A 12,926-nucleotide genomic window follows, 5' to 3' on the forward strand; every position below is an offset into this window, starting at 1 on the left:
TGTCCCATCTGAAGAGATGAGTATGTGGCAAGATTTCCTCCCTGCCCCTTTACACAGGTACTTCTTATAGCTGCTGTAGCCCCTGTAGTAGCCACACGTCACTGTTAAGGCTTCACCATGACGCACATCCACTTGGCTTGGAGAATTAAATCCAAATTACAGCTGGATAACCCATAAAACACAAGCCCATTATAGACACTAAAGAAGAAGAAGAGCAGAAAAGACCAAAAAAAGTAAAAGCTTTAGAAAGTCTCTGGGTTCCACCCTGGGGCCACAACATTTAGCTACAGAGGAATGAAGCTTCAGCCACACTATATGTTCCCCAACATGATGAGGAACCTCTGCCATATCAGCAGCGATGGAGACTTACATCAACAACCATTGTTTAGGGTTTTAGGAAACTACAGATGTGGGTGGTCTTGGGGAGCCAATCAGGGTGAATGCCTATAGGGCTACTGGCCAAATGAGTGAAATGCCAAGATAAAACCATCCGGCTCAAACTATAGACTGGCACCTCCAGCCAAAAATTGGTCTTGGAAAAGTGTCTCCTGAGCAGTACATTGGCCCTACACATTGGCCCTACACATTGGCCCTACACATTGGCCCTACACATTGGCCCTACACATTGGCCCTACACATTGGCCCTACACATTGGCCCTACACATTGGCCCTATGATCTTCCCCAAATATGGCTCTGAGTATAAGGGGAAGAGTCACATGTTAAAGGGGTGGTTGACCTTAAAATTTAGATTTTTTTTTTTTATTCAGATTCATTTTGTGTTGAACTTTTGTGTTCAGCATCTCCGCAAGGTAGAGTGTGAGCTGATTGCTCAGCCATATTCAGGGTGGGAGGCAGAAGAGGACGAGGACTGGACAGAAGGAAGAGAATTATAGGGGGAGAATGAAGAGAGAAATGTAGCCCCAGAGTGGATGTAAATCAGAGATATGAGATATATTGATTGTTACAATGAGTTAAAAGTGAATTTCTCTCTAAAGGCCCAATGTTATCTACAATTTCCTGCTGAATTATTCTCCAAAGGCAATGAGGATATTCCTGTTTTTAAGGTATTTTGGCAATTAAATTGCATTTACTGGGTCACATTTAATGCTTAGAAGTAATAAAACCCCACTCTGAGCCCTGGAGATGTGACCCCTCAGGGAAGGGAGAATACACAAGGCACTGGCCCCCCAAATTAGCACAGAAAAAGCAGAGATTCTGAACTGTTATTTTTCATCTCTCTACACAAATCAGAAACCAATGAATGAAGGTTTCCTTCTTAATAGTCCCAATACAAATAATATAAGTATTGATAGATGAGGAAATTCATAAGAGACTTGAAAAGACTTGAACTTGAACAGGGAAACAATGGTCTCGGACTGGATTATATTCATCCCTAAACGAGCTTAGCTTTGTGATTGCCAAACCTCTTTACTTCAGGATTCATTGAGATCTGGTATTGTGCCGAGAGACTGGCGAATTGCTAATGTGGTGCCTCTATTCAAAAAAGGATCCCGTTCTCAGCCTCAAAACTATAGGCCAGTTAGTCTGACGTCAGTGGTAGGAAAGCTTCTCGAAGGGTTAATAAAGGATAAGATACTGGACTTCATAGCAAATAACAATACTATGAGTGTGTGCCAGTATGGTTTTATGTGTAATAGATCTTGCCAGACTAACTTAATTTCTTTTTATGAGAAGGTGAGCAGGGACCTGGATTCTGGGATGGCAGTGGATGTGATTTACTTAGACTTTACTAAAGCATTTGATACAGTGCCACACAGAAGGTTACTGGTTAAATGAAGGAATGTTGGCCTGGAACATAGTATTTGTACCTGGATAGAGAACTGGCTAAAAGATAGACTACAAAGAGTGGTGGTAAATGGAACATTTTCTAATTGGACCAGTGTTGTTAGTGGAGTACCGCAGGGCTCTGTACTAGGTCCCTTGCTTTTCAACTTGTTTATTAATGACCTGGAGGTGGCCATTGAAAGTACTGGTTCTATTTGTGCAGATGAGACTAAATTGTGCAGAACTATAGGTTCCATGCAGGATGCTGCCACTTTGCAAAGTGATCTGTCTAAACTGGAAAACTGGGCAGCAAACTGGAAAAATGAGGTTCAATGTTGATAAATGCAGGTTATGCACTTTGGCAAAAATAATATAAATGCAAGTTCTACACTAAATGGCAGTGTGTTGGGAGTTTCCTTAAATGAGAAGGATCTTGGGGTCTTTGTAGATAAGAAGTTGTCTAATTCTGGGCAGTGTCATTCTGTGGCTACTAAGCAAATAAAGTTCTTGTATAAAAAGGGCATTAACTCAAGGGATGAAACATAATTGTGTCTCTTTATAGGTCCCCTGGTGAGGCCTCATCTGGAGTATGGGGGCAGTTTTGGACTCCAGTCCTTAAGAGGGATATAAATGAGCTGGAGAGAGTGCAGAGACTAAGTGCAACTAAACTGGTTAGAGGGAGGGACTGCTACAAACACAAATGATCGTGAGGAAATACAGAGGAGACAGCAGCCCCCCCTCATACTAACAGCAAGTGATACTTACAGACCCCCTAGTTCATCACTTACCCACCACACAGAGAGGAGCCCAGAGAAGAAGCTGCTTCATGACAATGATTCTGGGTTGTGGGTTCAGAGGCAGCAGAGAGGGAGCCCAGAGACTGGTGTCAATGGGGAGACGTGAGCTGAACACTGGGAAACTAATGAGCAACTTGCTCTAAATAGAAATATAGAAAATAGAAAGTGATAATAAAAGGGATTTGGGCTCTGGGCCTTTCTGTGGTGCAAATGTTCTGCTGTCTCTGACCACGAGGAAAGAGGGGAAATAACATCACAAGCCAAACCCCAACTTCATGTTAAAGCTCAAAACTCCAATCGAGACTTCTGGGGGGATTAGGATCCAGCCTTTTGAGGGTTTTTCTGATTTTAGATTTAAAGGTGAAACAGGGGCCACACAGGGGAATTAGTTACTGGGCTTGTTATGGACACTGACCCCATTAACCAGGGAGCGTTACCAGCAATTTTCTCTTGTTCACTTTTTTGTCTCTTGCAAATTTTTTTTGCAGTGGGTTTTTTTTTGCCCGAGTTTTGCGACAGAAATTTGCAGATGCCGAAGTGCAGAATTTGGCAGAGAATCCGGTGAATAAATTGGCTGCTCACAAGTCGCTGTTAGTGAAAGAACTGCAGCAAATGTTGCTCCTATTACAAGGCCCCTGGGGGATTCACTAAAATGCACATTTTGTTTTTGTCACTTGATAAATGTCCCAGAGGCTTGCACTCTATACAGAGGGGATTATGAGTGTGAGACAACAGGACTGAGGAAGTAGAATAATATTGTTGGATTGGCAGAGACATTGGCACAACTGCTCTTTTATTAATAGTGATGAGAGGAATTTTCTCCAAGTTTCTCCATGAAAATGTCGCCCATAGACTGCAATGGGTAAAAAATCTCTTACACAATTTGTCGCCCGTCAAACTAAATATTGTCGCCCATTGACTTCAATGTGTTTCAGTGAATTTCCAGAGAAGCAGAACGGGTCTAATTCACCCATCAGAGCCAAGGTAGGAGCAACACCCATACACTATATAAGTACAGCTATGGGATCTCTTATCTGGAAACCCATTATCCAGGAAGTTCCCAACTACACAATGGCCGCCTCCCATAGGCTCTAGCCTATTGGGTTTATTTTATGTTTATATGATTTTCTAGTCGACTTAAGGTATGAAGATCCAAATTATGGAAAGATCTGTTATCTGGAAAACCCCAGGTCCCAAATATTCTGGATAACAGGTCCCATACCTGTAGAATCGTTCAAAGATATTGTTTTAAAAAGTAGGTGGAGCCACCAACAACCAATCAGATTGTCCCATTGATTTTAATGGGGACATTTAAACTGCTGTCATTCTCACACGTTTAACGCCAGTGTCCCCAAATTTGTCACAGTTGGTCACTGAGGGACTAAGGGTAAAGGTTGGGGAAAGTGGGTGGAGCCACAAACAGCCAATCAGGTTACACCTGGTAAATGTCATTGGTTTATATTAACTGCTCCTTTCTCACGGCATTAATTGCAGGGTCCCCACACTGTGCAGAGTTAGTTACTGGGGGGCTGCAGTTCATTGTTATACAAAGTGGGTGGAGCTACCAACAGCCAATCAGGTTTCACCCTTTGAATATCAATGGTTTAAATGTAAAACTCTGCCATTGTCACACTATTTACACCATAGTTCCCATACTCAGTGCTGTACCATCTGTCAGTGTAGAAAAGTGCCCACAGGGAGGATAAGCCTTATAATATAGAGACATTAAGTGCCATGTAGTAAGAGACACAGTAAGAAGGAGGTCCCTGCCCCAAGAGCTTACAATTGGGTGGATAACATACAGAGAGATATTGGAGGACAAAAGTACACTGGGTCTGGCCATTGGCCGGGGACTGGACTACATTATATAACATTCTGATCTTTATGAAGAGATTGAGAGAGTGTTCCCTGCGAGGGAATTCGGGGCTGGAATCCCAGAGGAGAGAGAGACGACATCACGTAATAACAGAAACACATAAAAAACTCATGAATTCATTTGCAATATAACATTTTATTTGTACATTACACAGTTACACAGTTACAATATTAATGACAATCCTCTCCCATTCACTTCCATGGGAAACAAAGCAGCACCAGGGGGTGGTACAGGGGCAATTCATAGAAGAACAGGCAGAGCCAGACAGACATGGACCTAATGAGGGGCGGGGCTATTCAAAGAATGGAAAGAAGGTGGAGCCATACAGGCATGTACCTCCTTAGGGGTGGGGCTATTCAAAGAATGAAAGGAAGAAGGAGGCGGAGCCTTACAGGCATTTACCTCCTTAGGGGTGGGGCTATTCAAAGAATGAAAGGAAGAAGAGGCGGGGCCATACAGGCATTTACCTCCTTAGGGGTGGAGGCTATTTAAAGAATAAAAGGAAGAAGGAGGTGGAGCCATACAGGCATGTACCTCTGGGGTGGGGGCCATTGGAAGAACAGGTGGGAGCAGAAGTCAGTGCTATTTGGGGCACAGGGGCAATTCCAAGAAAAGAGATAGAGGAAGAGGCGGAGCCGTACAGGCATGTACGCTCCTGAGGGGTGGGGCTATTCAAGAATGAAAAGAAGGCGGGGCCCATACAGGCATGTACCTCCTTAGGGGCGGGGCTATTCAAAGAATAAAAGGAAGGAGGAGGAGCCATACAGACATTTACCTCTTTGGAGGCAGAGAGTGATTGAGAAGAACAGGTGGAGCAAGCCAGTGCAGGGGCCAGGAGGGGCATTAGAAGTCAGTGCTATTTGGGGCACAGGGGCAATTCCAAGAAAGAGATAGAGGAAGAGGCGGAGCCATACAGGCATGTACCTCCATAAGGGTGGGGCTATTCAAAGAATGAAAAGAAGGCGGGCCATACAGGCATGTACCTCCTTAGGGAGTGATTTGAAGAAGAACAGGTGGGAGCAGCCAGTGCCAGGGGCGGAGCCATACAGGCATGTACCTCCTTAGGGGCGGAGGCTATTCAAAGAATTAAAAGAAGAAAGAGGCCGGAGCCATACTGGCATTTACCTCCTTAGGGGCGGAGGCTATTTAAAAGAAGAAAAAGAAGAAGGAGGCGGAGCCATACTGGCATTTACCTCCTGAGGGGCAGGGAGTGATTTGAAGAAGAACAGGTGGGAGCAGCCAGTGCCAGGGGCGGAGCCATACAGGCATGTACCTTCTTAGGGGCGGAGGCTATTAAAAGAAGAAAAAGAAGAAGGAGGCGGAGCCATACAGGCATTTACCTCCTGAGGGGCAGGGAGTGATTTGAAGAAGAACAGGTGGGAGCAGCCAGTGCCAGGGGCGGAACCATACAGGCATGTACACTCCTTAGGGCGGAGGCTATTCAAAGAAATTAAAAGAAGAAGGAAGAGGAGCCATACAGGCATTTACCTCCTTAGGGGCGGAGGCCATTTCAAAGAATAAAAAGAAGAAGGAGGCGGGGCCATACAAGCATTTACCTCCTGAGGGGCAGGGAGTGATTTGAAGAAGAACAGGTGGGAGCAGCCAGTGCCAGGGGGGAGCCATACAGGCATGTACCTTCTTAGGGGGCGGAGGCTATTCAAAGAATTAAAAGAAGAAGGAGGAGGAGCCATACAGGCATTTACCTCCCTTAGGGGCGGAGGCCATTCAAAGAATAAAAAGAAGAAGGAGGTGGGCCATACAGGCATTTACCTCCTGAGGGGTGGAGGCTATTCCAAGAATAAAAGGAAGAAGGAGTCGGAGCCATACAGGCATTTACCTCCTGAGGGGCAGGGAGTGATTTGAAGAAGAACAGGTGGGGAGCAGCCAGTGCCAGGGGCGGAGCCATACAGGCATGTACCTCCTTAGGGGCAGAGGCTATTCAAAGAATTAAAAGAAGGAGGAGGCGGAGCCATAACAGGCATTTACCTCCTTAGGGGCGAGGCTATTTAAAGAAGAAAAAGAAGAAGGAGTGGGAGCCATACAGGCATTTACACTCCTTAGGGGCGGAGGCTATTTAAAGAAGAAAAAGAAGAAGGAGGCGGAGCCAATACAGGCATTTACCTCCTGAGGGGCAGGGAGTGATTTGAAGAAGAACAGGTGGGAGCAGCCAGTGCCAGGGGCGGAGCCATACAGGCATGTACCTCCTTAGGGGCGGAGGCTATTCAAGAATTAAAAGAAGAAGGAAGCGGAGCCCATGCAGGCATTTACCTCCTTAGGGGCGGAGGCCATTCAAAGAATAAAAAGAAGAAGGAGGCGGGGCCATACAGGCATTACCTCCTGAGGGGCAGGGAGTGATTTGAAGAAGAACAGGTGGGAGCAGCCAGTGCCAGGGGTGGAGCCATACAGGCATGTACCTTCTTAGGGGCGGAGGCTATTCAAAGAATTAAAAGAAGAAGGAGAGGAGCCATACAGGCATTTACCTCCTTAGGGCGGAGGCCATTCAAAGAATAAAAAGAAGAAGGAGGTGGGGCCATACAGGCATTTACCTCCTGAGGGGTGGAGGCTATTCCAAGAATAAAAGGAAGAAGGAGTCGGAGCCATACAGGCATTTACCTCCTGAGGGGCAGGAGTGATTTGAAGAAGAACAGGTGCGAGCAGCCAGTGCCAGGGGCGGAGCCATACAGGCATGTACCCTCCTTAGGGGCGGAGGCTATTCAAAGAATTAAAAGAAAGGAGGAGGCAGAGCATACAGGCATTTACCTCCTTAGGGGCGGAGGCTATTTAAAGAAGAAAAAGAAGAAGGAGTGGAGCCATACAGGTATTTACTTCCTTAGGGCGCGAGGCTATTTAAAGAAGAAAAAGAAGAAGGAGGCGGAGCCATACAGGCATTTACCTCCTGAGGGCAGGGAGTGATTTGAAGAAGAACAGGTGGGAGCAGCCAGTGCCAGGGGCGGAGCCATACAGGCATGTACCTCCTTAGGGCGGAGGCTATTCAAAGAATTAAAAGAAGAAGGAAGTGGAGCCATACAGGCATTTACCTCCTTAGGGGTGGAGGCCATTCAAAGAATAAAAAGAAGAAGGAGGTGGAGCCATACAGGCATTTACCTCCTTAGGGCGGAGGCTATTTTAAAGAAGAAAAAGAAGAAGGAGCGGAGCCATACAGGCATTTACCTCCTGAGGGCAGGGAGTGATTTGAAGAAGAACAGGTGGGAGCAGCCAGTGCAGGGCAGGAGGGCATTAGAAGTCAGTGCTATTTGGGGCACAGGGGCAATTTCAAGAAAAGATAGAGGAAGAGGTGGAGCCATACAGGCATGTACCTACTGAGGGTGGGGCTATTCAAAGAATAAAAGGAAGAGGGAGGCTGAGCCATACAGACATTTACCTCCTTGGGGCGGGGCTATTCAAAGAATGGAAATGAAGGTGGAGCCAAACAGGCATTTACCTCCTTAGGGGTAGGGAAATTCAAAGAATTAAAAGAAGAAGGAGGCGGAGCCATACAGGCATTTACCTCCTTAGGGGTGGAGGCTATTTAAAGAATTAAAAGAAAAGGAGGCGGAGCCATACTGGCATTTACCTCCGTAGGGCGGAGGCTATTCAAAGAATAAAAAGAAGGCGGAGGCGGAGCCATACAGGCATTTACCTCCTTAGGGGCGGGGCTATTCAAGAATAAAAATAATTAGGCGGAGCCATACAGGCATTTACCTCCTGAGGGGCAGGGAGTGATTTGAAGAAGAACAGGTGGGAGCAGCCAGTGCAGGGGCAGGAGGGCATTAGAAGTCAGTGCTATTTGGGGCACAGGGGCAATTCCAAGAAAGCGATAGAGGCGGAGCCATACAGGCATGTACCTCCTTAGGGGCAGGGCTATTCAAGAATAAAAATAAGGAGGCGGAGCCATACAGGCATTTACCTCCTGTGGGGCAGGGAGTGATTTGAAGAAGAACAGGTGGGAGCAGCCAGTGCCAGGGGTGGAGCCATACAGGCATGTACCTCCTTAGGGGCGGAGTCTATTCAAAGAATTAAAAGAAGGAGGAGGCAGAGCCATACAGGCATTTACCTCCTTAGGGCGGAGGCTATTTAAAGAAGAAAAAGAAGAAGGAGGTGGAGCCATACAGGCATTTACCTCCTTAGGGGCGGAGGCTATTTAAAGAAGAAAAAGAAGAAGGCGGAGCCATACAGGCATTTACCTCCTGAGGGGCAGGGAGTGATTTGAAGAAGAACAGGTGGGAGCAGCCAGTGCAGGGCAGGAGGGGCATTAGAAGTCAGTGCTATTTGGCACAGGGGCAATTTCAAGAAAGAGATAGAGGAAGAGGTGGAGCCATACAGGCATGTACCTACTGAGGGGTGGCTATTCAAAGAATAAAAGGAAGAGGGAGGCTGAGCCATACAGACATTTACCTCCTTGGGGGCGGGGCTATTCAAAGAATGGAAATGAAGGTGGAGCCAAACAGGCATTTACCTCCTTAGGGGTAGGAAATTCAAAGAATTAAAAGAAAGGCGGAGCCATACAGGCATGTACCTCCTTAGGGGTGGAGGCTATTTAAAGAATTAAAAGAAGAAGGAGGCAGAGCCATACTGGCATTTACCTCCGTAGGGGTGGAGGCTATTCAAAGAATAAAAAGAAGCGGAGCCATACAGGCATTTACCTCCTTAGGGCGGGGCTATTCAAGAATAAAAATAATTAGGCGGAGCCATACAGGCATTTACCTCCTGAGGGGCAGGGAGTGATTTGAAGAAGAAAAGTGGGAGCAGCCAGTGCAGGGGCAGGAGGGGCATTAGAAGTCAGTGCTATTTGGGGCACAGGGGCAATTCCAAGAAAGCGATAGAGCGGAGCCATACAGGCATGTACCTCCTTAGAGGCAGGGCTATTCAAGAATAAAAATAAGGAGGCGGAGCCATACAGGCATTTACCTCCTGTGGGGCAGGGAGTGATTTGAAGAAGAACAGGTGGGAGCAGCCAGTGCCAGGGTGGAGCCATACAGGCATGTACCTTCTTAGGGCGGAGGCTATTCAAAGAATTAAAAGAAGAAGGAAGTGGAGCCATACAAGCATTTACCTCCTTAGGGGTGGAGGCCATTCAAAGAATAAAAAGAAGAAGGAGGTGGAGCCATACAGGCATTTACCTCCTTAGGGGCGGAGGCTATTTAAAGAAAGAAAAAGAAGAAGGAGGGAAGCCATACAGGCATTTACCTCCTGGGGGCAGGAGTGATTTGAAGAAGAACAGGAGCAGCCAGTGCAGGGGCAGGAGGGGCATTAGAAGTCAGTGCTATTTGGGGCACAGGGGCAATTTCAAGAAAGAGATACAGGAAGAGGTGGAGCCATACAGGCATGTACCTACTGAGAGGTGGGGCTATTCAAAGAATAAAAGGAAGAGGGAGGCTGAGCCATACAGACATTTACCTCCTTGGGGCGGGGCTATTCAAAGAATGGAAATGAAGGTGGAGCCAAAACAGGCATTTACCTCCTTAGGTAGGGAAATTCAAAGAATTAAAAGAAGAAGGAGGCGGAGCCATACAGGCATTTACCTCCTTAGGGGTGGAGGCTATTTAAAGAATTAAAAGAAGAAGGAGGCGGAGCCATACTGGCATTTACCTCCGTAGGGGCGGAGGCTATTCAAAGAATAAAAAGAAGGCGGAGGCGGAGCCATACAGCATTTACCTCCTTAGGGGCGGGGCTATTCAAGAATAAAAAATAATTAGGCGGAGCCATACAAGCCATTTTACCTCCTGGAGGGCAGGGAGTGATTTGAAGAAGAACAGGTGGGAGCAGCCAGTAGTGCCAGGGCAGAGCCATACAGGCATGTACCTCCTTAGGGGTGGGGTTATTCAAAGAATAAAAGGAAGAAGAGGTGTAGCCATTAAGGCATTTACCTTCTGAGGTCAGGGGGCAATTTGAAAACAGGTGGGAACAGCCAGTGCCAGGGGCAGGAGGGGCCATTTAAAAGTCAGTACTATCTGGGGCACAGGGGCAATTCAAACAAGATAATAGAGGAAGGCGGTGCCATTCAGGCATGTACCTCCTGGGGCAGGGGCCATTTAATGAGTAAAAGAAGAAGGAGTCAGAGCCATACAGACATGTACCTCCTGAGGGGTGGGGCTTTTCAAAGAAGAGGAGAGTGGAGCAGACAGTGCCAGGAGCAGGAGGGCACAGGCTTCAACTACCTGGGCATAGCAAATTCAATGAGGAGCATGAGGAAGAGGCGGAGCCATACAGGCATGTACCTCTGGGGCAGGAGCCATTTGAAGAATATTAGACAGGACCATGCAGTGCCAGGAGCAGGAGGAGCACCCATTAGAAACAGACATACTATCTGTGGCAAAGGACAAATTCAAAGAACAGAGAAGAGGAAGAGGCAGAGGCAGACAGGCATGTACCTCCTTATGGGCAGGGGCTATGAGAGAAAAGCAGACTGTGCCAGTGCAGGAGGACCCATTAGAAGACAGACTTCTACTACCTGGGACACAGGGCAATTCAATGTAGAGGTAGAGGCCAGTGACATACAGACATGACTGACTGGGGTAACAAGAAAGTTTCAAAGTGTCAGATGGTTGTTAAAGAGGCATCACTGGGGCAGAGATGGTACAGTGAAAGGTCTAGTTGTCTGTTGGTTCAAAGCTGTTCTAGAATGAAAGAGGAGGCTGCTGATGAATTTGCAGGAGATGACAAAGATGAAACCATTGTGGAGGTATTCATCATTGACTCTCACTGGCTGACATGATGGTGATGCTGGAGACTTAATAGGAAGAGATTGGAGATGTTTGTCATTGAGTCTGACTGACAGACATGATGGTGATGCTGGAGACTTAATAGGAAGAGATGGTGGAGATGTTTGTCATTGAGTCGGACTGACAGCATGATGGTGAAGCTGGAGACTTAATAGGAAGAGATGGTGGAGATGTTTGTCATTGAGTCGGACTGACAGACATGATGGTGAAGCTGGAGACTTAATCATTGGTGGGTAGAAAATCGTAGCAGAAAATGTTCCGCTTGTGGAGCTGCAGGTGGTAGTGGCAGTTACTGCATTGCTGTTGAGAAGAAACATTTGTTTAGAATTAGCTTTTGTATAATTATGATGAAATATGACAGCTGCCTGTTTCCAAGAAACCCCTAGTGATCTCAGCTGTTGGCTGTGCCTTGGCCTTGCTGCTGATAGTTATAGTTCCACAGGGACATGGGATGCCCAAAGTCCAGACCTGGAGAAGCCATAAAGATGGTCAGGATTTTTACTGTGAGTCCCAGGGGGAAGGTTGGTCACAGCCCCATGGTTCCAATGTTTATGCAGTGCTTGGCTACCTAATAACAAGTGTAGCCCACAGTAGCACCATAGTGATTGTCCCTTGAATATAGGGAGTATTACGCTTCCCTTCTAAATACATGGAGTGAACCCTAAGCAGCAGCTCCACTGTCTGATCCCCAAGTGTAAACACTGACTCCCTTTATTTTGGCTCACAAGGACTGTATATTGACAAACTGATTGGCTCTGTAGGGACAGTATATAAGACATGTCATAGAGACGGTACCTTTTTTGAGGATGAGGATGTTTCTATCTCCTGTGATGTTGGGCAGGAGACTCATCCGGGGCCTGGACTTCAGATTATGAGCCTCTCTAACACACGGAGCCATTTCGGGCCAGATGGAAAAACTGGCTCGTCCCTGGGTCGTCCCAGATCTTCTTCGCATGCTTCAGGTGCTTTTTGATGCAGCGATAGAGACGCCCAGTAACGAGAGAAGAGCGGGCAGTTGGTTGAGTTCTTGCCCGGGGTGCTGGTGTCTGGGCACCCACAGCCGCTTCCTTCTCTGGAGAGCACATTCTGTATGGATAAACCAATCACAGCACAGAATGAACCCACATGGAACTTCCAATAGTCTCACTAACATGTTTATGTGTTATCCAGTACAAATAATGGGTTTAGTCCCCTAATTATCACTGATATAGAATGAATTTACCCGGGGAATAACCATTTTTAGTCGACATTGGGTATATCCATAGCAACGAGCACATTCCCCATGGCCCCATACCATCTCATTAATTTGTGTGTGTATGACTAATTGGGAGCTGCCATACTACCTAAGCATGCTATGGTACCCACAGTCAATTTCTTTATTATGATCTGATCCGACCAGTGGGCTAGTGGCTGACTACACATGTTTTATTTAATGCTTCATATAAAAACTGAGACTAAACCTCATTCCCAGGTGACTATTGGTTACATAAACTGGATGTAGGATCTTATATATTTCTATATTATAATGAATATACCCTGTATATTATGAGTTTTCCCATAAATATTTTCTATATGAATATAAAATATAAGGGAGATAACAAATGAGCTATTCCAGTATCACATGATTAATATTAATAGTGACTATCCCAGCTTGTCCATTACAGTAGAATAAATGAATGTAAAACCAGGGAAGTCTAAGTAAAATAAAGGGCCCCTCACCTTCCTTAGCAGGTTGGTTCTCCATT

At 46.3% G+C, this 12,926-nt stretch overlaps 1 protein-coding gene across 1 annotated transcript in view; it reads left to right on the forward strand.

Annotated features, from left to right (window-relative positions):
• Positions 1–12,089: 12,089 nt before the first annotated feature.
• The window catches only part of LOC121399218 (receptor-type tyrosine-protein phosphatase alpha-like), a 39,190-nt gene continuing 38,353 nt past the window's right edge, over positions 12,090–12,926 (forward strand). Inside the window, exon 1 of the mRNA XM_041579293.1 lies at positions 12,090–12,269. Coding sequence (XP_041435227.1) covers positions 12,090–12,269 — 180 coding nt within the window. The remainder of the gene's footprint in view (positions 12,270–12,926) is intronic.

This window comes from Xenopus laevis, chromosome 1S (genome assembly GCF_017654675.1).
Source record: "Xenopus laevis strain J_2021 chromosome 1S, Xenopus_laevis_v10.1, whole genome shotgun sequence".
Taxonomy (NCBI): Eukaryota; Metazoa; Chordata; class Amphibia; order Anura; family Pipidae; genus Xenopus; species Xenopus laevis.